The following is a 27,029-nucleotide window of genomic DNA, read 5'->3' as shown; positions in this document are numbered from 1 at the left end:
GTTTATGAAAACCAATTTACTGCAGTTCCATCTCAGTGGACATCAGGAGATGGTTTCTTTACTGGTAGCCTCAAGCCTCTTTCAGATGCTAATCTATCTCAGTCTGGTTTGTTTTTTTTTTCAAAGGGCTGCTCACCTGAAGGTTACACAGGTCTTTCTCTTCTCTGGTCTTTCTGCTGCTTTTCTTTCAGTCTTTCTTACTTCTTTAGGTTGGTGAAGTCATCTTGCTACTCCTGTTTTGGCAGGCTCCTAAGATCCTGGGGTCAGCAACTACCCTTGAAGTTCCAAACTTGAGGTGGACTCCCTTGATTTCAGCTATTGCTAAGCAAACATTGCCTTGTTTGTAGCTTAGATTGATTAATCTTTCTGGTTTGCTCTGTAAGAATACTCTGGAGCACAGATATCTGTAATTTCTTTTCTTTGTAAAAGTCTATTTTGAGTAAATGCCTATATATAGTCTGTGTTGATGTTCCCTTGAAGGGAGACACTCTTGCTTGACTTCTCCCTTTAATAAACCACAGGGACATGCAAGGAATGGGTTTGTGTTTGGAAACATGTTTCTGTTTTTTATCCTTTAGATCTGCAATAATCTCCTGGATTTGGGTATGTTTTGAAATTTCCTGTGCATTCCAATTGTGTGTTGATGTTAACAGTATATACTGATGATGCTGGGAATTCAGACACATTTGCAAAAGTCTACGTTAAGTACTGTCCTCTGGTGAGCTGAATCCCAGTCTCAGAGGCATTGTATTTTAAATTGTGCCCTTGGGATTATCAGAAGGGGGAGTGCATGGCACTGTTTAAAGGTGGGGTAATGGCATATCCAGATGTTCTGCATGCCCTGTCGGCAGTGTAGAGCAGTGCTGTCAGGTCCTGCAGTGACATCTGCAAAGGTGCTGGGGCCTCTTCTTGTCTCCAGGAGGTAGAATATGGCTGGAAATGACTCAAGTTCCTCTGCTGGCTTCACCAGCATGACTCAGCTTTGCGCCAGTAGCTGACTCTTGGAATGGATTTTAGCTTTTCCCTGGTTGTGAACTATCTGCTCTTTCATACAGATGAGATGGTGATTAGCCTCTAAGTAATAAAGGCTTTTTGATGCTCCCAGCCTGAGCAACACCCAAACCACAGAAAGAGAGGGGAAGTGCTTTGGATTCCATTTTGTTCAATTTTCTACTCAGGGTTGGGATTTTTTTTCTATATTCAGGCAGTTTAGAAGTAAGATGAAAACTGAAATAGCAAATTAATATGCTTAGGAAAAGAAAAATGAGACAAAGGCAATTAGTGTGCACTTGTGATTCATTTAGGGTTTTTTCTTCCATTTAGCACTTGCTCATTTCCCCTCCCCTCCTCCCTCCCATCCTCTGACAGTGACAAAAAAATGTAATGAAGCTGAGAGCTCTTTGGGTGGGTCTTCCAAGTTTTAAGCTCCTTATCTCTGACTTGATGCACTGTCCCTTTCCCTAGAGTGTCTGGAGATGTTGAAGCTTTAAGTTTCATTATGAAAAAGCAATAAAGCATTTCAGCTGTGATGCTAAAAATCCATAGATAAGTTGCTTGAGATTGATCTGTTACAAGGAAGCTGAACACTTTTCAGAGAGAAAAAAGGAGATACTTAAAACGTGACCATTCTTGTCTATATTGTACATTTTGATTTTAGTTGCATTTGCCTGGATCTTGTTTTCCACACATTTCATGCTTGGCAGAAATTTTTCAAAAATAGCTTGCAGAAAATTTCCCTTTTTCACAGGTGAAGCATTTGGGATGTGTGAAGAATAAGCCAGATTTCATTCTTCCTGCACTTTTACACATAACCTATTGTCTGACGTGTCTTTCTATTCATGCTTTAAAAGTGGTTAAAATAACTGGATAAACCCCAGAAAGTATCCCTCACTGCAGTTCCTGTTTACCAAATAATTTTATAAATAAAGTCACTGGTGTAAACTTCAAAAAAATTTCCTGTTTCTAGTGAACAAGGATCCCTGGCTTCAGGCAACTCAACGATGTCTAAACAGGAATCTGTTATTACAGACAGAAAAAAATAGTCCTTTACTGGTTTGTTTTGTATAAATTTGCGCCTAGTGCCATTAAATATATAACTACATATTTTCCCTAATGCAGAGCACCTATCCCCTCTGATAGATGTGTAGTGAGCTGGTGAAATCAGAGCTAAGGGCACAGCAGTGTGAAATTAACATACTGAACAAATCTTAATGAAAGGACTTTAAAGAAACATGCAGGCCTTGAACTATATATAGCAGTTTCCAGTTTACATTTGCAAGAATGGTTTATTGGTTTTGCTGTATTTAAATGCTGATTTAAAATACATTTCTAATTCTTCAGTCCAAATCCATGGAACTTTCCTACCCTGCTTCTTGTAACTGTCTCTTTATAAAGTTATACTTCTGCAGGAAAAATGTTTTTTTGTTAGCAGTTGGTTGAAATTGAATAGATGAGGTTGATTTGAGGAACTGGGACGAAGAGATCTTTGCTGGGTACTTTTGCAGTTCAGGGCTGGACACGTAACTGGATGACTTGATTTACCTGGATTCTGTTTTCACAGACTCATGGGGTGATTTGGGGGTCGGAAGTGGCCTCTGAAGGTCATCTGGTCCACCTCCTTTGCTGAAGCAGGGCCACCTAGTCCAGGCTGTGTCTAGGTGGCTTTTTTGGTATCTCCAAACATTGTTTCCTGATATTCACAGAGAGCCTCTCGTGGCTCAGTTTGTGCCCATTACCTCCTGGCTTTTCACTGGGCACCACTGGAAAGAGCCTAGCTCTGTCCTCTTTGCATCTTCCTTTCAGGGATTTACATATATAAGATGTCCCTGAACCTTCTCCAGGATAAACAGCTGTAGGTCCCTTGGGCTCTCCTCACATATCCCGTACTCCAGTCCCTTCACTGGAATGTCTGTAGTATGTCCATGTCTCTCTTGTACTGAGCAGCCTAGAAGTGGACACAGTGGTCCAGGTGAGGCCTCACCAGGGCTGAGTAGAGGGGCAGGTTCACTCCCTGGACTAGCAGCTTAGGATACCACTGGCTGATTTTCCTGCAAGGGCACGTAGCTGGTTTATGCTCCATTTGTTGTGCAACAGTACCCCAGGTCCTTTTCTGCCAAGCTGCTTTCCAGCTGGGTGGCCCCCAGGGTACATTGATGCCTGGGGTTGTTCCTTCCCAGGTACAGGACTTGGAACTTCTTGTTGAACCTAATGAGTTACTGCCAGCTCATTTCTCTAGCCTGTTGAAGTCCCCCTGGATGGCAGTGTGACCCTTGGGTGTATCAGACACTCCTTCCCAGTTTTCTGTCATCAGTAAACCTGCAGAGGATACAGTCTACCACATCATCCAGATTATTAATGAAGATGTTAAACAGGCCTGGACCCAGTATTGTCCCATGAGGTACACTGCTAATTACTGGCCTCCAGCCATGCTCTGTGCTGCTGATCACCATCCTTTGGGCCTGGCCATGCAACCAGTTTTCAACACACCTCACAGTCTGCTCATCCAGCCTATACTTCAGCAGCTTCTCTAGGAGGATCTTAAGGGATAATCCTGAAAGCCTTACTGAAGACAAGGTGAACAATATCCACCTTTGTGTCCTCATCTACCAGGCCAGTTGTTTCATCACATGTTGAAAAAACATTACTTCCCCTTGGTGAATGAATCCATACTGACTATTCCCAACTGCTTTCTTGTCCATGTGCCTGATTGTATACTGGGTGATCCTCCTTCATTTTTGCTCAATGTGGTGTAAGATAAGCCACCTGAATGCTGGGTTCTACTGCAGAATGAAGTCCCTTTACCTTTTTCCATGATGTAACCATTTTTGTCCTGTCTTTTAGCTAAGCTCACTTGTTCTGGTGTTGTATTGGTGCAGGAGATGCTGTGTGGGACTAACCCTTTTCTTTTTCCTCCTAAGAGGTTTTACTGTGGGAGCCAAAACCACACATTACATCAATATTTGTGAGCTTGGGAACATTGAAATAGGAGAAGGCCAGGAAAAAAAGGAAGCAACATTTTAATGGAGAAGACAGAGCTAATTGTTCTGATTATAAATTCTGTATTGTACTCAGGCAAATGTAATAACCATTTATTACCCACCTTGCTTTTAACTCCTTCTCTGTTTTTGTAATTTATACTTTTGCCTGGCTTGACTCATCATGAAAAATAACAGGGACGATTCACCTTAAAGCACCAACTAATTTGCACCTTTTACAGTGACAGTACTGTTATAAGTTATTTAGTATCCAGAAACCAAGAAATTATGAATACACTAGAAAGATGTCCAGCTGTTAGCACTGTGATTTTTGCAGACAAGTTCTGGAAGCTGTGGGAGCATCAATGACCCCAGCAGACTACTTCCACCATTGGTGGAGGTGCCTTCACCTGCCACACTCACACAGACCCACCTGTACAAGAAAAGGGGAATGCAGAGGCAGACAAAAAGCAAGGGAGGCAGAGCATGTTATCCTAGTATTTGCCCATACTGACTTGCCAATATCTGTAAGCACAGAGAAGTTAGGAAACATTTAATGTTACACTCCTGCCCCAGGCATTCAATATATGGTCCCTAAGAAGAGAGTTGGGGTGCTCTCTCTGTATCTTCCTCTCTTCATTATTTCCAGAAAGCTATTTTAAAAGTATCTGTCCAGAGGATGGGAAGACCATCTCCTCACCCCTTTCAGATTCTGCGTGATATTTCTACATCAGTGATTTAATTCAAGATCAGCCATACAAAGCGCTATTAGTGTAATGCCTGATAATAGCTCAGATGGCAGAAGGTGCCTTAATGCAAATATCATGTTGCAGGAAGCAGAATGCTTTACAATAGCTGCTTTGTAGCTACTTAGGTATAGAGCACTGTTCTCTTGATTAGTAAACACTGTGTCTTCATTTTGAATTAGTAAAAGAAGCCAGAACTGGAGCCATCAAGCTTTGGGGACTGTATTTTCTTATATACTGCTGATAGTAAAAAAATAGAATAAAAATTAGGCAATAGGCTTTAATCAAACTCTCTGTGATTTTATTTTATAGATTGTAAGTCTAAACCCACTGGGCTGAAGGCATATAGATTGTTACTGGTTAGGTTATGCGCACTGAAAGAAGAAAGGACTTTCAAATTTACTCTGAATTTCATGACAATTTTATTTCCTTTCAAGATGTTAAGCTTGTTCCTAATAAGTGTTGTCTGAAAGAAAAGTTGCAGTAGTGGTCCCAAACTTGACTGTAGAAATGTCATCCAAGTAATTTCAAGATGTGTATGTACAAATATATATATGAGTATATGCATACTTTTAGAAGCCAAATTATTGTAGTGCTTATGTGAAAATCCCAATTTAAGGCAAGACTTATGTAGTAGCAGAGTGAACAGTGATCTCTTGTTCTCTCCCTCATTCCCCATTCAAAAAATCCCCCTACTTTTCTGAACAGAACAGGAACATTATTGCAGTAATGGATAGTTTTACTTCCTATTAAGACATTGTTTATTTCCTGGGATGTTTTAGTGTTTGTGTTGGTTGCCTTCAACTTTTAAGACTCTATATGCTTACTCTTTCCCAATGCCTACTGCATTAAAAGTGGTTTTTATTCCAACTACCTCTATTTTATTACTTTCAAATATACTGCAGTATCTGCTCTTGGTAATTGTCTTTTCCAAAATCAGCAGTGACATCTTGGCTACTTGACAATGGTGAAAATTTTCAAAGGAGGGTAATCTTATATATTTTTAAGACTTTTTGACTGTCTTCATCTTTTGTGATTTGTCTCCTGCTTTGTCAGCATGTGAACTGTTGGCATCTGAGTTCCTTCAAGACTTAAGAGTTTTCTTATTCTTATGTTACCTCAGTGGTCTTCCACTGGTTACTGTAACACTTCCTTTGCATTGTGTTACAGAGCTTTTCTTTTTCTCTCTCTCTTTCTCTCTCTTTCTCTCTTTCTCTTTCTTTCTGTCTTTCTTTCTCTCTTTCTTTCTTTCTTTTTTTCTTTCCATGGAGAGTTCAGCATATTTGGAGCAATATACAAATAGTAATATGGAGCAGCGAAGATCAAAAAGGTAATATGTAATTGAAGAAAAGGTGCCGACTTGGGTCAGTAGAAGAGAATATGCAGGACTCTGAATATGAATACATGCAATGAGATAAAATTACTAGTTAAATTTAAATTTGCATGGCAGGAAAATTGTTTTGAGCTCAGTTACATCGATGTAATTTTGACTATGTCTGTTCAGTTGTCTTTAGTGAATGAACTTCAAACATCCCACTTAGTTACCCATAGCATTGTGTAAGCTTTCAGACAAAAGCATGCCATCTGTATTAATGCAAATAAGAAAGTTTAGGAAGTCAATCTCCATTTAGGATAAGCAAGAAAAGCTATACTGAGTTAGTGTAAAGCTCACAAAACCATGTTGACTCAAAGTGTAATAATAATAGTAGCAGATACTAAAGAATGAAGTAGAAACAGCAGAGCATATACAGTGATTCTTACCCTTGAGTCACTTCCCAACATTGACTCATTATTGGATTTTTGAAGACCTGATAAGTGGAAGATTTAAAATATTGTGTTTTATAGTATATGATGCATTTATTTGTGATTAATTTTTCAAATGCGTTTTTGGACATTATTACTTTTCATCTCCTCAGCATCCTTTCGGAATACTTTTCAAGTCTAAAGGATGCTTTGCATTTAGGGAAAAACACTTGTTTGCTAAGTTTCCTTGGCTCCCTGAGTTCTTATGTTACATGAAATATCTAAAAAATAATTAGAGTATATTTTCTCCATGATTTTGTAGACTGAAATAGATGAGAAGCTAAACGGGCTTCTTAGTTCCCGTTTTATTTGAAAACTTTCAAGCATTGTTGATACTTCTTGCATATAATGCATTTTGTCTTTTTTCATGCTACCATGTACCTCCTAGAAGTTTGTTGTTGCAAATATGTAAATCAAAGAGAATAGGTCGTTTAACTGTATTTACAAATATGTACGTCTTCCAGCTTCCCTCTCTATTTTTGTAGCAATAATAATTGCTCCTATATTCATGTGATTGACAGTATCCTATTGAGCTGTTAAACTGCTCCAATGCTGTGAACTTACTAAGTTTTTTGCACTCTGATTTTAATAAGAAGCTGGAATATATTAATTTCTCGTATGTTTATATGCATTGGTTAGCAGTGTTTGGTGATGTGATTTGATTGCCAATAAATGGGTGTGCAGTGCATTTTGAGAGGAAGTTTGGTGTCCCACCTCAGTTATTTATAGCTACTGTTCTGGTCCTCTGTCATACTTACTCCTCCCCTGCCAAAACTTTGGATATCAAAGGGTGTCTTCATTGGCACTGAACCAGGGCCTCAATTTCAGATTAGGGGAAGGGGGGAGGGATGCACAGTGGCTTGTGACCAGTACTATTGAAGACAGGAATAATATATATTTAAGTATTACTTGAAAAGATCAAGATTAGTCAGGAGTTTTCAGCAATAAGTGCAGCTGTTGTTGCTCAATGGCATTTCACAACGTCTGGTTACTGGTTAGAATCAGTAATAACTGTGGCAGGAGGACTGACATAATGTGCCGAGTCTCGGGTGGATTTATCATTATTTAATCTGTATTATAATCTCATGCTATATAATAAGAAATAATCTGTGGCTTGTATTTGCCCAAATAAGATTTCTGTGTCCACTGAAACCTGGAAATTTCAGCAGAATGCTGATTGTTGTTGGAGCCAGGGTTATATTATGATTTAATGACTTTTCTTGGCTTCATTGGATGACCTGGCCTAGAAAAACATTTTGAAGTAATAAAGCGTCTGTTTTGCTCCAAACTAATGAGAGAAGCATTGCTCTTTGCATAAACTGTTCTTTAGGAAAAGCCATGGAGACCTACTAATAAACCTTATTAAATAGCTTAAGCAAGATTGAAGGAAACAGAAAACAAAGAAACTATTCCCTTCCATGTGAAGTGAGTACATTAAAAAAAAAAGGCAAGCGCAGAGGGTTTTTGCCTCCCCGCCATGTGACTTGCAGCCTGCTGCACTTCAGTTACGTCGCCTCTGAGATATGTTAAAGTGCAGCTCAGTTTAATGAAGGAGTGGATAGGACAAATCAAGGCTAGAGACAATTTACGGCAGGGACTGGGTAAGTAACTGCAGCTGTAGATAAATGTTTACTAATATTGTGCAAATGTTGTAATGTCTAGTTTGTAGCATTTAAAAGAATACTCAGAATTGCCATTTTTTGGTGGTCCTTTCTCTGTTTTATTTAATTTGCAAGTGTTGGTGGTACATATTATGCAATAGATTAATGTATAATACTAATAAAGGATTTAATTTTATTTTTCAGACTTTCTACAACAAAAGAAATAACTTTCCTTATTTTCTTGTACTTGTTTTAAATTCTTTGCCATGTATGTAACTGCTGTGTCTATTTTAATGCAGAGCTCAAAATAATTTCAGTAGGAGTTAGCTGATAGTTTCTGCTGCCTTCCTGTTATTTTGATTATTTTGCTACTGTTTAAGGAGAGGGGAGAGCAGCTTGTACTCTGAACCTCCTTGGTACAGTATTTTCAGATTTCTAGAATCCAACTCTAGAGCACTGAAAAATTCCCAGCGTCAACTTGTTCCAGGAAATCATTCAATTGTCCTAGTAGGGTATGATTTCAACTGTTTGCTTTTGTTCCCTGTGCCTTTTTATAAAGACTTGTATGTGTTCTTATACTGAGTTGATATAGTTGGATATAAAAAGTGCTGTTTTAAATTTTTGTGTACATAAATTTGTGGAAATATATTATCAATATACAAGATAGTGAAATATGATGACAGCTTTTGTGGTTGTTTAAGACTTCCAGGCATTTGATTTTGATATGTTTTTGTCTCTAGCTATTGGAATGGACCTTGCAGTTGCTATGATGCAGTTATGAAATAGGATTGCAGTCTTAGTCAAATAGTAATTTACAGAATGGCTGTTTTAGCATTTCAGTCCTGCCATTTGAGCATTTGAATCTCAGTGCATAGACAAAGAGCTGAGAAGGAGTAATGATCAATATAGATTCCAGAGACCTGTACCAAAGCCTGATTTGAAACTTGGGAACTGTACAAGGGAAAGCACACTCTTTTGTTGCTGGTAGTGCATTAAAGAAAATACTTTTAAGTGTTTAGGATCTTGCCTTGTAAGGCGTGTCATCCTCTTGCATCATCTCACGGGGAAGAGTACATTAAATATCATAGCCTGTGATTTTTACTATCTGGATTAATCAGGATGTGTTATCTTTTTCAGATAATCACTCCATTTAGGAGGCTAATATTGTGTGCTGAGAACAGAAAAGAAATGGAGGACTGGATAAGCTCTCTGAAGTCCGTTCAGTCCAGAGAACACTATGAGGTAAGCTGACATCCCTCTTGGTGCAACCTGTTCTAGCTCAACAGATCAAGCTACAGGACACAGAACTGGAGTATTCACCCTCCTTAGTGTGAAAAGTGTGTCTAATGTCAGAGTGAAGCTTCATCTTAAGAACTTCACTAGCAAAATGAGAGCTTAATATCACACTTCGGTTTAGAATTTTGGAGGGAAAGCAGGCTAAATACCCTTTAGAAAATCCTTTTGGGGAGCATTTCACTGTCGTCCCCTGTAATATGGAACCGTGCGTAATGTCAGTGACCGTAGCTGTGTTCTGTACTTGCAAATTTGTCTTAACTTCTCCTTTACTAGACCGCACAGTTTAATGTGGAACATTTCTCAGGGATGCATAACTGGTACGCCTGCTCCCACGCCCGACCCACCTTCTGTAACGTGTGCAGAGAGAGCCTCTCTGGAGTCACTTCTCACGGCCTGTCTTGCGAAGGTAAAACAACGATTGCTTCCCCTTGGTTATCATGCTATGTGTGTAGACAGATGGCTGCAAGTTCAGTATGAGTAATGATCCTGAAAATAATGAGTAACAAAAGAGCCTGAAGGGAGAAAACTCTACACGAGAGTGACCCTCCTCCAGGCAGAGGGACTGCTAATGATCTTTCTCGCTGTGCTGTTGCTCCAGGTGCCTATTTCAATAGAACACTTCTCTCTGTTGCAGCAACCAGTTTGGAGTGTACAGGGTGGAGGGTTTGCAAGAAAAGATAGGATTTATTTAATTTGCACATCAAAAATGTGGAACCAAATAGTCTAACTGTTTTGCAGAATCAGCATTTCTCTGAAAAAAAAATCATTATGGTATTTTCTGCCCCAAGTCTAAAAGCATTCTTAACACTGAACAAAGTTTTATGACACTTGCCCTGCAATTCTTGTGCTTTCTCTATTGCTGCTGCCTGATCCTACAGTACACACTGATTTATTGCTTTAAAAATTCTCTCTTGCTGTGAGAGGGTAGAGATGCAGATTACTGCATTTGATGGTTCAACAAAGAAAAAGGAAGTGTGGCTAAGACTGCATTTGATGGTTCAACAAAGAAAAAGGAAGTGTGGCTAAGACTTCATCATTTAGCTAGAAATTATATTTATTTAACAAATAATAATAATATGCCCAAAGCAGCTTATTTTTTTTATTCCTGCAAGTTCTGTGGAAAAGTGGTAACAAGTCTGCTTATGTTAGGAGACAGCAGAAAATAAAGCATCTGTGTGACCTTATGAGATATATGAAACGTAGAAATATTTAATTACTAAAATAGCTGACTGCCCAGAAAAGAGTTACATTTACACCATTCATAATTTGATTTCTTTGGATGTATGTAACCCAACTGCAAATGCATTTCTGTTATTGATGCTGTTATAATACTTGAGGATAATAATATGTATTAAGGAAATCTTACAAAGGGAACATTAACCCATTGTCCTGAATTGTCCATGCTTTTAATGTAGCTAATGGTGCAGTTGCCAAGGAACAGGACAAACCTGTTTTGTAGGAATTAGAAGTAGCATGGTTACTTCCAGACTCTCTGGTGTATGTTTTCCACCGTGAATAAGTCCTTTGGACACTTTAAAGGCAATTATGGTATTCTCAATGTCTAATATTGACAGATGGAAGTATCATGTGCTTAACTAAAATGCAGTTGTATTGCCTCTGTGTACAAATACAGTTATGTTTGCTTGGGCAAAGGAAAGGAACGACGTTCATAAAGAATTTATCCATTCCTAAGTTAATATTATAGCTACTTTAAAAGGATAATTTATCAAAAATTATCAATGTTAATGTCTGTAGCTCACAGTTTTATGTTTTTCCAGTGTCTAATTTTGCATCTAAGTATGTTTTTAATATACAGGGTGTTGGCATTAACCTTACATTAGGGAAGTTCCCATAATTTCCAGATTTGGATTTTGTCAGCTTTCTGTATAACTTATGACAAATTAATGCTACATTTATCCACATTTCTGATGCCAGTTTATAAAAATAGCTTGTGGAAGTGATTTGGATTTCCTTTCACTCTTCCACAGTTTCATAATTGTGTATGACCTGGAATGTTTTATATGTAGATACTGTGATACTCTTTTGTCTATTAATAAGTTTACCTCCTCTTACTTCTTAGCTTCTATTTTATATCTATTTTCTTCTTTTTTAAAATAAAATAAGATCTTTAGTTAGATATCTAATCTAAATAATTTGACATTTGATTCTTTTACTCTAATACTTCCTCTGCAATTATGTATATATGTTAAAACCCATCATCCTTAATTTCTTCATCTAAAAAATGCATTTTTGTTTGATACTTGCTTCTGCTATGTGCATTTCTAATGTATTTAATCATCTTTTTTTTTTTTATTCTACCTGTAGTAGCCGTCTATACAGTTTGAGAGGACAATCTGGAAAGTTTGGAGTCTTAACATTCCTCAGACTTCTTTTGTGCTGCTTTTCCCCATTACATAATTAAAAAAAACCTGTTTAAATATTCATGCCTGGCTTTTCAAACCTCCAGCACTGCTTTATACTGGGAATCCATTTATATCTATACAAAATTCAATTATTTGTGTGGTCATTGATCCCAGGCTAGTCTATTATGCCTTGTATTGAAAAGCATGAGAGGCTCTTTCAAGAGATAATTTAGCTTTTCCTCCTGTTAGTGCATTGGGTTACTGGCACACCAAATTGTCTTGAAAGTAGCTTAGAGTCTTTGGGGTCTGATTCTTGACTCTTAACTATAGGTAAAAATAAACCCCATTGATGATATCTTGCAGCTTTTGATAGTTTAGTTGTCCTGTAATATTTTATTCTCTTAAAATTGCTGTTTTCCTGCACAACTGTTTTTTTAAAGTCTGACCACAAATCAAGACGCATTTCTTTTGGAGATGATGGGTGACTTTTTCTTCAGGGCACCTTCCATCCCAGCAACCTTTGGCAAAAGTTGGCCAAATTAATTGCAGGCCACCCTGAAGACACTCTTAAGTCTTGTGGAAACCAGTGTAGAAAAAGATGGTAGGTTAATACATTTGCTAGGTAAATGACTAGTGTGAACTTGCACCTTTTTAGAAGCCAAAGAACTGATATGTATATCAATCTCAAGAAGTAAGTTATAACAAACCAGTCTTCATTCTTGCTACTACTCAACAAGCAACTGGCTTCTAAAAAAATATGAATCAGACTCTCCTTTGAGATGCAATGCTGGTCTTCCAACAGATTCTTTCTTTTGTCTTCTCAAAAGATAAACCACTTTTCCAATGTTGTCTCTGTGTTGTGTTGCTCTAGCTAAATGACAGCTCTCTGCAATGTTCATCTAGTGTTTACTAGGACAGAGTAATTATAATCTCTGTGCCTTGCTTTAGGAGTTATTCCAAATCAGCTGAATCAAGAAAGGGTTTTGGTTTTTATGCTCCTCAGAGTTTAGCTTCAATATGGAATGTTTAGGCAAAGAAGCTTAAAGAATGATATATCATTATCTACAGAAACTCTTCCACAGCTCTGTAACCTCAGTTACTCTGCATCAATACTGCATTTCTAAGTAATTGCCAGTAGAACACTGCATTTATGATTATTCTCAGAAATTTAGTTTTTCATGTAGCATTTTGTTTATCATGACAGTATCTTGATTATTGAATATCAAGTATAGCTAATAAGTGGGAGAAACCTCTCTCTTAAACTGCATTCTCCTGTGACGAATTGCACAAACAATGTTGTAAGAACACTTTAGGATGATGAAGTCAATCAGTAAGAAAATACTGGGATTAAATTACCTCTGCAAATGCACTTTGTGCACTTTGCCTTTTTCCATTATGGCTGTGGGGTTTTGCCCGCAAAACCCTGTTGTTCTTACCCATTGCCCAGGGAATTGTATGGGCACTGCTTGCACAGTCATTGCCTCTGATTCTTTTGCCACATTTTCTGCACAGTCTGGAGAGTGAATAGTAAATGAAGCAATAAGAAAGGGAAAGGATGTTTGTTGTTAAAGAATGAAGGAGTAGTAGAAAACTGTTCTGTGACTTTATATCACATGTACCCTTCTGTGATGCTGGGGAAAACATTTAAATAAGATTTTTGATCAAATCAGTAGTTCTGCATTCCTTATAACCAGCAACCTGTATCACAGAAATGCTGTTTTCTATCACTGCAAAAATCAGTGGAAGCTGTTCTGAAGTCCCTGATGCTTTGAAGATATACAGTATTTAAAAAAAGTCTTAATTGTAGTAGTAGTAGTAGTATTACCGGGCATAACAACAACAACAACAACAATAATAATAATTTAAAAATGGCAGGAAGAAATTAATATTGATGGCTAAAAAGCAGTATTACATTAGATTTCTGCCTTTTAGAATAAGGCAAATACCTGTTGAGAATTATTATGAAGCAGAGTATGGCACAGCCCCATACTTATTGAGAACCATCCATTACATGCACTGACTGAGGGTTCTGTTCTCTTAGAGTGTATGGTCATACAACCAATGACTGCACACCTGCAGAAACTATATTGCAATGTTACGTTTCCTGAGTAATTTAACTTTTCTCATATTTTAGCTTTCATTTGGCAAAGTAATGGCAGTTGATTTCTAGCCATATGTCTGCATGTTTTCCAAAAGATTTCAGGTATCAGACTGATTAATGAATGGTATTCAGTGTAATCTGAGACAAAAGAAGTTAGGTCATGGTGGTAACTAATACTGAGGTTTGGTTTAAAATTTTCCTTTCTTTGCTTGCAAGTTATATCTATGTCTCAAGGTTATTGTTGTTTGTAATATTTAATATTCAGACTAACATAAATTGTTGTTTCATGATACTGAGGTTGCAGGGGGTGACCCAAAGAGTCTGATCTGAGATTTGGTTGATAGGTAATTTATAGTACTTACAAAGCAAACATTGCCTGTCACCTGCCATCTATAGAGTGGCTTTCTGCAGCTCTTCAGAGCCTGGAATTGATTTTGTCCTTGCCTTGTTGAGAAAGAAGCTGAATACAGGGTTCCTGAGATCAAGTTCAATCATAGCTCAGTAGGGTTTGAACATCCTATTACTTTGTAATTTGTAATTTTCTATTCCCCCTCATCCCTGATTTGTTGTATTTTGATCTGATAAGCAAGTGCTTATCATTTATGAGTAGGGAGCTGAATTCAGTGGCATATATTCTCTGAAACATTCAAATGGTAAAACTACTCATGGTCCATCACTTGAAAATACAGCCTTTATTTATGTGCTTCTGTGAGATCTGGCTTCATTAGATATTTGGAAGTTATGGGGTAATTGCACCTTTTGAGTCTGTGTTGGTCTTGCTGCAACAAGTCCATGCCTTTCTTAGGCTGGAGGCCATTGACCTATTTGAGTGAGTCCATAGGAGTACCATGGAAATGATGAGAGGGCTGGAGCACCTCTCCAGTGAGGAAAGGCTGAGAGTGTTGAGATTGTTCAGTCTGGAAAAAAGAAGGCTTCAGGGTGATGTAATTGCAGCCTTCCAGTACCTGGAGGGAGCCTGCAAGAAAGATGGAGAGAGAGTTTTTACAATGACATGTAGGGACAGGACAAGGGGAAATGTCTTCAAACTGAGATTAGGTTGAGATTAGATAGTAGGAAAAAAATTCTTTACTGTGATGATGGTGAGACACTGGTTGCTCAGAGAAGTCGTGAACACTCTATCCCTGGAAGTGTTCAAGGCCAGTTTGGATGGAACTCTGAGCAACCTGGTCTAATAAAAGATGTTCCAGTCCACAGCAGGGGGAGTTGGAACTAAATGATCTTTAAATGTCTCTTTCAACCCAAATAACTCTATGATTATATGAATGCTGCTTTTTGAAATAACTGGGAGAGTTACTGTAAAAGCAATGAAACTTCTTTGTTTTCTTTCCTTCTCTTTTTTTCTAGAAAGTAAAAAAGTGAGAGCTGAACACTTTCACACATCTCCCAGAGCAGTGAGGGTTGCTCTTAAACTCAGATGTTGCTTACATAGTCTCAATTCACTTTTTAAATTGATCTGGCAATGGAACAGTGGAATTAAAATGGAAAATTTATTATTCACAAGACATTTTGTACCATGGCTTAATGTTTTTTAATGGTAGATAAGCAATGGGCCAAAGCCTTGATAATTTCCTGTCAAATATCTGTTTGAAAAGAGACTACTACTTCTGATCTACTGGCTAGTTCTCATAAACCTTTAATGGTCTTTGCCAAAATAATTTATATAATGCACTCTAAATAGAATTACATCATGGACTTCCAGTAGAAGAAATACCCATGGTTTGGGTGCGTCTGTTTGGTCTAATATGGTATCATTAGCTAGGCATATTAATTGAGTTAACAAAATTCGAATAGTTGTTAGGTTGTCAGAATGTCTGCCTAACTACACACTTGTGCTGGGTATTCCAATTAGCAGACTTTTCAAAAAGAATGCAATAACAAGTAAGATTCTTCCTGGTGTGATATAGGCTCTTGGAAAATTTTGTAATCCCTAGTATCTGAATAAAAATGTCACCACGTAAACCCTTCACTTTCTTATGTTCTGAGAAAAGTAGGCCCAGCATGGTGCCCCAGAGGCATCTTTTGAGCAAAGAAACAGAGCTCCTGATTCAAAATACTTCTGTAAAACAGTCTCCCATGGCTTCCTACAAATTTAAGTCAGATATCTGAGTCATGTTACCAGAGGAATGGAAAAGGCAAATCCATAATTAAAGATATGTTGTACCTCACACCTGAAAAAATGGGATATAATGTTGGCTTCAGGGCACATTTTGCATGGGCCACAGCTAAGCAGTTAAACCCGGTTTAGAGAGTTAAATCTGGAGTGATTATAAACTGAATGTTCTTTTAGTTTTTCTGTGTCATGCGTGCAACACTAAGTGACATGTACTTGGCTATTTTATGGGATATCCTTGTTTAATTTTTTAAAAAGGTGTGTATCACTGAAATACAGCAAATAACACAGGATATATATGTTTATCTGTTATTGCAGTGTGTAAGTTTAAAGCACATAAAAGATGTGCTGTCCGAGCAACAAATAACTGCAAATGGACTACATTAGCCTCAATTGGAAAAGACATCATTGAAGATGAAGATGGTGTAAGTACTACTCATATTTACAGTATTTTCCAAAGCCTTTTCTTCTTTGGGGAAAAAAAACAAAGCCCAACCACAGAAGTATTGCCAGGTGACCCATTGAAGATAACGGTAGGTGGCTATTTTCCTGAACACTGTTCAAAGATTAACGTGGTATTTAGAACAAAAGTTGCATTCCTATCTCACAAGACAAGTCTAGCAACTGTGGGCACTAGATTGCAGATGTATTACAAGGTTTTAAAGGCCACATGCAGAGAAACTCTGCAGCTGGAGAATTGCTCCCAGAAGTTCCTGCTGCTCTTAAGCAAAGGTGGTATTTTGGACTGTTACCATGCTGTTTTGGCAATGTGTTTTTGTCCTCTTTTCCTGGAGCCGTTCCCCAGGAGGCCTGTTTGGAATTCACTGAATTGGGAGGGGATTTTGGCGATGAAAGCAGTAATTTTAAAATTAGCAGGAGAAACAACAGAAGCTTTTGAGAGTTTGATTGTGATAAATGGACTATTTTTACAAACACAGCTGTGTATGAACCACTGGTGTGAAGCTTCTTAGAAGGCTGGTACTAAGTTGAACACCTGAGTGTCCTGAGTTGCCCATAGTATTAATGGGACAAAGAGTGCACTGAGTAAAGCTTTGCACTGCATTTGGGACTGCTGTAGAGAGCCGTGACTTACCAGCCACGGTGAGTGGGTAAGTGAAGCAACAGAGGAATTTTGCTGTCCTGCCTATTCTTATGAATTTCAGGTATTTTTAATTGGTTTCTGTCATGTAGTCAATGTAACCGAGTGGGAACTTGTTTGTATGACAGAGTCTCTGGACTTAATTGCCTTGTTGTGTTATGGTTTATTGCTACCACGAGTGAGACAGGTCTCCCTTCTTCAGGTGTCATGTGTTCTGCCTAGTATGTGAAACAGCAGAGTGGTCCATTCATTGCAGTTGCCTTCTGAGCATCAGTGTCCCTTTTCCTGGCTGACCAGCATACCTGTTTCTTAGATAAAAGGGTACAGCTGTGAGAAATAGTTTAAATCCACCTATATTTAAGAGACAAAAGCCTTTAATTTCTCTTTCTGGGTACTTAACTCTAATGACTCCTTCTTCACAGATAGCTATGCCTCACCAGTGGTTAGAGGGAAACCTGCCTGTCAGTGCCAAATGCGCAGTCTGCGACAAGACTTGTGGCAGTGTTCTACGCCTGCAAGATTGGAAGTGCCTTTGGTGTAAAGCTATGGTAGGTGTGCTGAGCCACATCCAAGCATCTCGCAGTTCAACAGCTTTAGTGCTTGCCATTATTTTTGTTTTGTCGTTCCACAACCTGCTTTTGGATTAAGTAGTAGCAGGCAGCTTCTGCAAACTCAGGTCTCTCTAGCATTCAGAATTTCTGATGACTGTCCTACTTGCACAATCAATTTCAAATACACCCACAGATGCAGCTTTTCTTTAATAGGTGTTGTCATCTCCAATGTATTTTCTCTGCTTTCTTCTAGCTGTTAACTGAATGTTCAGGTGCTTGTTCCTTATGCCTAATAATCATATGTTACTTCCTTGTATTTTTTATTGTAGCTATTGCTCTATTATTTTTTAATAATATGTTATATTAATATTTATTAATATTAATGTATTAACATGTTTATTAGTGCAAAATCTTTACTTTCTCTTCTTCAGGGCAATCTGTAGGTTGCTGATTGAAATTCTCTAACTCACAGCTGCTGTTTCCCCAACATATTGTTTTCTCTTATTATATCAACTTGTCTAAAAAGATGGGTTTCTTATGCAAGTCAGCAGTTTATTCATTGTTGAAGCTTCTGGCATATAGGTGTCCAAGGTTCTGTGAATGAGCCATAGAAAATGATTGGCATCTCCAGAGGTGACTTGAATTTAGGTGAAATGCTGCCACCTCTGCATGTGCCTCTCTTTCCAATATCTGTGGAAAAGACCTTTGCAATATGGAGTTTATGTGACCCAGCTTTGGGAGATGGGTCTGGCTTGGTAGGTGTGCTATCTTGAATGCAGATATGTCTTCCAGAATGGCCCCAGTGGGCCAGGCAGGTTCAGAGCAATTGTTATGCCTGCTGTCATCAGCACAGATGCTGGGAACTTGCTTCTTCTTTCCTTGTGGATGGGGGCAAGTGATTCCCTTGAAAGGATGATTCTTATCTGCTATAGGGGTAGCTGAAGTTCTCCAAAATAACATTTTGTTGAATTAGTAACAAGACTCTGTGGTTGAACACTTGGGGTTTTTTCCTAGTCTCACTCCTTTTCCCTCCACACCTAAATGTTAGATATGAGTCCATTTTTGTTACATAGATAACATAGTATCAGTTGTATTTTCACCTCAAAATTCTGCTGAAGGAAAACAGTTTTTTGTTTTTTTTGTAGGTTCACACGGCCTGTAAGGATCTGTACCCTCGTAAATGTCCACTTGGCCAATGTAAGGTATCGATCATCCCTCCAACAGCACTAAACAGTATAGACTCCGATGGTACGTAGTACTGTAGTGTGTTCAGTGGTACCTCTGGACTGCCGGTGCCTATTGAGATCCATGCAAATAAACAAGGCTAAAATCCTGCTGAGCAGGTGAATGCAGTCTGCAAATTTAGAGAGAAGTATAATTTTTTGTGCAGGCTTTTAGGGAGTTATTCAACTGTCATGGTTTTTATAGTTGCCCCAGCAGAAATTTGCTTCCAGTTTACTTATGACCCTTAGAAACATTTCAAGTGAATGATCAGAGTCCTCAGATGAAGTGGGCTGATGCCAGCCTGGCATTGATCACTCCTTCTGTGACTTCTCAAATTTTGGATAATTTTGCATTATGCAGAGATAAGTTAGCTGAACAGCTCAGATCCAACAACTACTTTGCCAGGCTTAAGAGAGGAATTGCTTCTATAACTTCTCTAATATTTGATTTTTTAAGATAAGCAGTGTAAAAATTCTGCAATGCACAGATAAAACCCAGCAAATGCTCAAAACTCAGAGATGCTTTTTGATGGTCCAGGATAGAGACACATCAGCAGTGGGAGACTGCATTTCAAGGCAGAGAGTGGATTTAAAAAAGAAGTATCACAAAATCTTAACTCCTTTAATTTTACAGTTTGTGTCAATGGTAAAGTAGACCAACGTCTTGAACGCAATTAAATGAATTTTGTTACATGAAGTTAGTAAAAGTGATTGTGTATGCTGTATGTATTCACTCTATTTATTTGCTTTGTGGTGTCTTAGACATCATGCTGTCATTTATTGCTCATGCCAGGAAGATTGTTCAATATGTGAAATTAGTTTTCTTGGCATTTAAATTAATTAATCAAACCTTATTTGAAATTAGACATTATGATAATGTGGAATTAAATTAGCATCCCTTAATGAAATTTTTTATTTGTAGCTTTAGTATTTTTTTAGTAATTGAAAACAACATAATTATTTTAATACTGCCAGAGACAAATGTCAAAACCTATACATGTGATGTCTGATTTTGGGGTGTTGCTGGGAAACCATTACCTCCATGGACCGGTCATGTTAGTGACAACAGTGTCCATTAGTGCTTCTGACTAAGGACCTTGTAGAGAGCCTGCTGTAATTAGTTAAGACCTGCACTGGCCTTAATAAGCTTTGAATCACAGCTGAAGGTCTTCTGTTGTTCAGTGTTTCTGTTATACTGAATAGTATAACCTTAGACTGAAAAAAGGCTCCTATGTGAAGTCTCACCTGGGAGGAACTGAGTACAAGTAACTTTTAAAATCTGTGAGTACTCTTAAAAAGCTCATACAGACATGAATGATCCAGTTCAACCCAGTAAAGTTAAAGCAAAATAAGACTGAAAACCAAACACTTGTAACTGAAACATATATATTCAATTATGTGATGATAATCTGTGAAGATGAGACTTCAGAAGTATTCTAAAAGGTCAGTAGCAGTTGAAAAACAATAAAGCTATTGTCTTCAGGATTTTACTAAATCTAGGCACGGAAAATACCAGAAACAAACAAACAAACAAAGAATTGGTAAATCCTCTACAATTATGTTTTCCTTGCAGGACTAATACTCAGTTTAGCATTTACATTTTGCATGAAAAAATGTACTCCTTTTGTCCTTCATCCCTATCTTCCTCTTTCCCATTATTTCTTTTTGTGTTGTTCATATTAGGAAACCTTATTTATTTCATTCTTTCTAACTATATTTACAGGTTTCTGGAAAGCCACATGCCCGCCATCCTGTGCCAGTCCTCTTTTAGTTTTTGTTAACTCAAAGAGTGGAGACAATCAGGGAGTAAAGTTTCTTCGTCGATTCAAACAGTCGTTAAATCCAGCTCAGGTCTTCGATTTAATGAATGGAGGACCTCACTTAGGGTAATGACCTTGGAAACCTTGAGCAAGCCTTTTCACAAGGGAATTAGGTGCAAAGTATAGTGGTGTGTTCCCCTTGCTTTATAGTGTTATATCCCCCTGTTGCTATAATTCTATCACCAATATCTACTCTGGCTTCCTAATTAAAATCTAAGAGACAACAGAGCTCCAAAATAAATTCCAGTGCATGAAGGGTTTGTAGGATAACATTTTCCTTCTAGAAAAGCTCAAAAATCCAAAACCAAAAGCTTTTGGCTAGCTTTGACTTCTGTTAACTGGTAAGGCTCAAAACTGTTACAGATGTTCAGATGTTTTCCTGTATCACAGGAACTTTGATTTTGCCTTTGTGCACAGTTGCCCAGGTGCTTTTCTTCCATTTCACATGCATAATTCTGAAATTCCTCTGACCTTTTTGTGTGTAGCTGTGGAATAAGACTATTGTTTAAATGTGTTCTGTATCTTTTAAAATTCTGAACACAAATGTCAGCAGCGGGGTCTGCAGTGGGTTAACGGACAAGTACATGAAAAATTTTTCATCTTAAAAGTATATCCAAAATATGGTTTGTGCGACATGCAAATAGTCAAGAAAATGACTGTCCCAAAGAATTTGGAGCAAGAACACAATTGAAACCACCAGGCTCCCCAAAATCTAAGGGTTGATGTTGGAGAGAAAGCAAGGAAATTTGCATAGTGGTGGCCTCAACTCAATCATCTTTGCACATTCATGAAGATAAAATTTGTGCCCATATTTCTGTTGCCTAATTCAATTCCACTCAGATATAGTGATGTGGTTAAATGGCCTAATAATATCAGTTATAGCAACTAGAACCACTAATTTTTGTACTCCTAAAGATGCAGAATTATACCTAATGATAAAAAGTAGATGAAGCAAATCCACAAAAATTCAGTTCAAGCAACAAATAAATAATACAAATATAATTGATTACAGCTGTGGATTATAAGAATTAGCAGTGTTATGGACACATCATATTAACTCTGAATTGTAATATTCTTTGCATCATAACCCTGATAATCTGAGCTGAATCCAAGTCACTTTTAGCTAGCATTTTGTTCATGTAATTATAATGGCATGTAACATTTGTCTTAACTGATTAGACAGTCTTTGAAAGGAGACAGTCTGAAAAATATGTTTGCAAGTTCTCTTCCTTCATCTAGCTCTACCATGACTGAGGTGGCTCACTTTGATTTTGCACAGAAATTGCAGCTCATGTTGGGTGCTTTTAAGTACTTCTCCCAAACACCTTCCAAGGAGAGGTCCTTAGCAGGTAGTCCATCAGGTCACACTGATGTCTTCTTTTTTTCTAGTTGATCTAAAAACCAGAAGTGCATGCTATGAGACAGTGTATTTCTAGGGGTTTTCTCCTTTTTCTCAGGATAGGATAAATTGCTCTGGTATCAGCCTTTTTTCCCCTTAAATATCTGCTTCTTTTCTTCTGAATAGGTATGTGCCCATCATATTCAAGTGACTTTATTTTCTCTAGAAAAATAGAAATGCTTCAAAAATTTGTGATCTTGATATGTTGCTTTTTAGAAATGGTTCAGAAATTATACATATTCTGGAAAATAACATGCATTAAAAATAAATGTTTTCGTTGTTAGTATTTTAAGAGTTTATACTTTACAATTTTTTTTTCTTTTTCTTTTTTTTTAGTTTAAGTCTCTGTTGTTTTTTACCTTTAGCCTGCTTCTTCACATCTCATTTCCTTTTCCTCTGTCTTACCCTTCTGCATTTTCTGTCTCTCTTGTCCTCCTTTTCTGTACTGTCCAAATGTTGTATTATGGAGGTGTTAAAAGTCAGAGAACAGGAGGAAGAGCAATTGGAAGTGAAAGCAGCATATGGCTTTAAGGATATAATATTAAATACTTGTATTGTTTGGCATGTATTGTTGTGATCTCCTTATATTTAAGAATTGCTCTCAATGATCCTTACAGGGCTAACTAGCCCTGTGCCCACAGAAGCCCACTCGTATTGTGGAGCACATCCTGTCATTGTGTTTTACCCTCTTCTTGTGAAAAATCCCCAGTGGTGCATTATGCTTCTGGCTGAAGTGAGAAGCATGGAGCAGTTGCAATTTTGTCACTTAAATTTTGGGTTATTTTTTAAAATATTAATAAAATCAGACTTATAAAATCCTGAAAACAATATCAAGGGATTTTTTTAAAGAATAACTTGGCATGTTATTTATCAGAAATGTCAGTATAAGTGGAATATACAGCGACAGATGGGCTGCAGATAGGTTAATCAAATAGATGGTTGTATCCCCATACCCCACAACAATAAAAGGATCATAAAGATGCTGTCCACAATATTTTCTTGTAACAATTGCTAATGAATGTCACTGCTCTCTTGCTAATGGATATAACTAGCTCTGCATTTTCTCTGCAGTTTGCGGTTATTTCAGAAATTTGACAACTTCAGGATTCTTGTGTGTGGTGGCGATGGAAGCGTGGGTTGGGTCTTGTCAGAAATTGATAAGCTCAGCTTGCACAAGCAGGCAAGTGTGCATATTTACTTTCCTTGCCTAGACTGACTAGGCTTAATTTAGTGTGCTTACCTTTTCCTTGACTTGGTTCTTTGTTGTATCTCTGTGTATGGAGCAAACTCAATAGTTACTGTTAAATTAAAGTTTTCACTGTTATAAACTGGCCGAGTTGTAGCAGAATAGCACAATTTGATTTACAGGCTTTAGACATCAGCTATGAAATTAACATTTGTTGATTGAAATAACAAGCATTTGTAACTACTTGTATTTTCTTTCTAGTTTTCAGTAGTAGATTTGTTCCTGTGTTGTGTTTCAGTGTCAGTTAGGAGTGTTACCCCTTGGTACTGGAAATGACCTTGCTCGTGTCCTTGGTTGGGGAGGATCCTGTGATGATGATACACAACTTCCTCAGATTTTGGAAAAACTAGAACGAGCCAGCACGAAAATGTTAGACAGGTAAACCTAAATGTGCATATGCATCACTTACTATAAGATTTAAATTGTATTTATTTGTGTTTCTGATGGCCTAAAATCCATCTTGGAGACTTGGTGTTCAGTGGGTTTGTTTTTTGAGTGCAGGTCTTAATCATGAAGGAAGCTGCAGTTGTGATGGGCACAGCTCTTTAGGCCGCTTTTTAAACTAAAGAGTCAGTGGGATGAGTGGTTGATGGAACTGGGAAGTGTGCTGTCCAAATATGTTCGAAAGTTGACAGCTTGTTGCATGGCTGAAGGAGCTGCATAACTGCCTGTTACAAGAAGTTGTGAGCATTAAGAAATTGTTTAGATTCAAAACTGATTTGAGCAATTTTAGGGGCTCCATGCATGCTTATTAAACACCATTGATGGTGGTATCTTTATTTAGAAAACACCTGAGCTCTCTGTCCGTGGTTGTTGGGAAAACTCACCTTGTGTGCTTTCACCCTTTCATGAGACATCAGCTGTTGAAAAGATGCTGGCCTAATTGGACCCATGACTAACATTTCTGTTTGAGGCAGTTTCTTAGTAAAAAAAGTGAGATCTTCCCACTCCTTGTTTTGTATAATTTTCATCCATAAAGGAAGGCAGAAATTCCCATTTAAAAAAAAACAAACAGAGATGACGATGGTTGTGTTGCTCCAATGGAAGTCTAGCACTGCTTCTGAGAGAAGTATTTCTTACGCTATGCCTTTCTCTCATGAATGTCTCTTTCCCTGCTCTAGTTTCAAACACTTGAATGTCATCATAAGGGATTTTACTTTAGGTTATTTTAGTGAAATAGAGAAAAAGCTTTTTTTAAGCTTTTCTGTGGACTACTTGATTGCTTTACAGCAAAGTATGTAGAGAAATGCTTGTTACTGATCCTCAGATTCTGAAAAACTTGTAGCTTAAATCATATTTCCCTTTTTCTGTAGTGAAAAAATACTCTGTTTCATTTTTTCGTCTAATTTCAGTAGATTTGCTCCCAAGGCCCATCTGCAGTGATTACTTGCTCTTTTCAGCAGGCTTTAAAGGATGTTGTTGCTATTAGTGGTTTCATACTGTCTGTGCTGTCAAGTGCTGTCCTGTACCACACAAAAAAAATATATAGATACATCAAAGAAGACACTTATCATTTGCTTTGTTTTCATGCCTGCCTCCTCTAGCTGAGATGGAAAGCTAATGTCATATTAAAGATTTTTCTTTACAAAGATGTCTAGTTTACTTTGACTTCTGCTGTATGGTTACACAAATTCTTTTATAATGTGAATGTTTTTTTCCAGAAAATCTTTATTCCCTATATTGAATGTCCCATAAGCTTTTCACAGATGAGACTGATAATCAAATCACTAAAAATAATCTGAGTAATAAAATAAATTATTACCTTTAATCTCTAATTTAATATCTCTTTAATCTCTGTAATTATTTCACCCATATAGTTTACAACTACAAATTAAACTGTTTGTTTTTTTTTTATATACATAGCTATTCTGTGGTGTGACAATGAATTTTCTTTTTGTTAATACAATGGAGAGAGTGTAAAACTAAGTCTGGAAACTTAATGTTTCTTTCAGGTGGAGTATAATGTCATATGAACTGAAATTACCAGCAAAGCCTTCTATTCTTCCTGTGACTGCAGAAGAATCAGAGGAGTGCCAGGTGCACTTTTACTTTTGTTTTGTTGTTTTGTGTACTTAACTTGGAGCTTCTGGGATGACAATAGCCATAATTGAAGCATTTGTGTGAAAAACAGATGTTTTGTGATCTGCTAACTGAACTGAATTAAGGCCTTTTCTTGCTGTGTATCTCAAGTAAGTAAGGTTTCCAGTTCTAAATTATTTACCTAGAAGGAATGAAGGTAAGGAGTTTCTAGCAAAGCTGTCCGAAAAATTTCTTCCTGAATATATATGTATATTTTAATATGTATTAGAAAGTGAATATATAGCATGCTAAACAAGAATGTAATCTTGTGTCATATTATTATGAAATATAATAATACTATATATTTTAGATAATTCTTATATGTGAATATATATTATATATAACTGTGTATATAATAGTATAATTTAGTGCTATGTTACTGTACAATAATATGTATACTATGATAATATACATAAATACAATACATTTTTTTAAATATATAAAAGCAAATGTCTGCTATGTTGAGTTTGGATTAAGCATTGAGAAAAAGCCCCCAGCATTTTGGAGGCAAGGGTTTTATTCCTAAAGAAAGACAGAAGTGTTTTGCAGCTGGACTCTGATCAGGTGATATCACCCAACTTTCTCTTTGTTCATTGAGAGAGCTCAAAATCCTAAGCATCATCAAAGAAAAGCTAAGTCTGTCTTCCAGACTAGATTTGTGCTTGTACTAGCTGATGAGTTTTCAATTTTGAGAGAGGGAGATGCTTTAATCAAATTAATTGGCATGAAAAGTCTGACTGAAAATGAGAAAATAATATATTCCCAAGAAAGTTAATGCATATCAACTGTAGCTCAAAAGTACTTGAGAAGCCATAATTAATCAGCAGTCTCTTGAACAATTTAATAATTCAGGCTCTTTTAATTGGCAAGGAGGTTATAACCTTTGATGGATTACTGGATGTAGAGATGCAAAAAGGCTGGAATTTTAAGGGGGTTGCTTTGCATACAGCTCTGCTTCTGGTGTCAGCAATGCAGATTAAGGCTTTATCGCCTCTAATTTTTCAAGAGAGTTAAAATTTTCAAGTGTGTCTTCATCATCATTTTGTTCCAGTTATTTCTGGCTTTGGAACTTTTTTAGCCCCTTCTGAAAATGGAAGGAACTGCTTGCTCATATAAAACTGCTTTTTTAGAAAATGTATTCTGTAGGCTATATTACCTGTCAATACTTGAGTTGGATAAAACCATTTGCTTTTGATTACCCTGTTAAATCTCTATTTTGATGGATTTTTTTACATTGTTTACTGAGTTAGGCTATTTCAGAAAAAATAATAATTAACCTTATAGTTGGTGTTGGATTATACCACAGTTTGAAAAGCAAATGGAAGTACATATTTGATTCTTTTATTTTTCCCTTTCATTCCTCCTGCAGTTTCAGGAGACTGATTCCTCTTGGTTTCCAGAAATCTTGTACTGATGTTTGAAAAACAGTAGTTCATTCTTACAAATCAGATGTTTATGTTTTGTTTTCTCCTTTGAAATGAAAACTGATTCAATGTCAGAGTCCTATGATGAAGGCTGGGTTTTAGGATTAAAAACACAAGTGGTATATCTGCCTGCTCAAAATCAAAGACAAAAGCATGCTAAGAGGTTTCAAGAG

The 27,029-nt window shown here is 37.3% G+C and overlaps 1 protein-coding gene across 6 annotated transcripts in view; it reads left to right on the top strand.

The window, feature by feature from the left end:
* The window catches only part of DGKH (diacylglycerol kinase eta), a 165,050-nt gene that overhangs the window by 89,577 nt on the left and 48,444 nt on the right, over positions 1-27,029 (top strand). For 5 of the 6 annotated variants that reach the window (XM_068182242.1, XM_068182244.1, XM_068182243.1 and 2 more), the window contains 9 exons: positions 9,262-9,366; positions 9,694-9,826; positions 16,334-16,440; positions 17,537-17,662; positions 18,811-18,913; positions 20,612-20,774; positions 23,179-23,287; positions 23,592-23,731; positions 25,306-25,390. In XM_068182242.1, the coding sequence (XP_068038343.1) occupies positions 9,262-9,366; positions 9,694-9,826; positions 16,334-16,440; positions 17,537-17,662; positions 18,811-18,913; positions 20,612-20,774; positions 23,179-23,287; positions 23,592-23,731; positions 25,306-25,390 (1,071 nt within the window). Of the gene's footprint in view, positions 1-7,826; positions 8,125-9,261; positions 9,367-9,693; positions 9,827-16,333; positions 16,441-17,536; positions 17,663-18,810; positions 18,914-20,611; positions 20,775-23,178; positions 23,288-23,591; positions 23,732-25,305; positions 25,391-27,029 lie in introns of those variants that run through there. The other variant, XM_068182246.1, reaches the window with a different exon arrangement.

This window comes from Anomalospiza imberbis, chromosome 2 (genome assembly GCF_031753505.1).
Source record: "Anomalospiza imberbis isolate Cuckoo-Finch-1a 21T00152 chromosome 2, ASM3175350v1, whole genome shotgun sequence".
Lineage (NCBI taxonomy): Eukaryota > Metazoa > Chordata > Aves > Passeriformes > Viduidae > Anomalospiza > Anomalospiza imberbis.
Note: the sequence above shows the minus strand (reverse complement) of the source record. Positions and strands in the feature narration are given on the sequence as shown.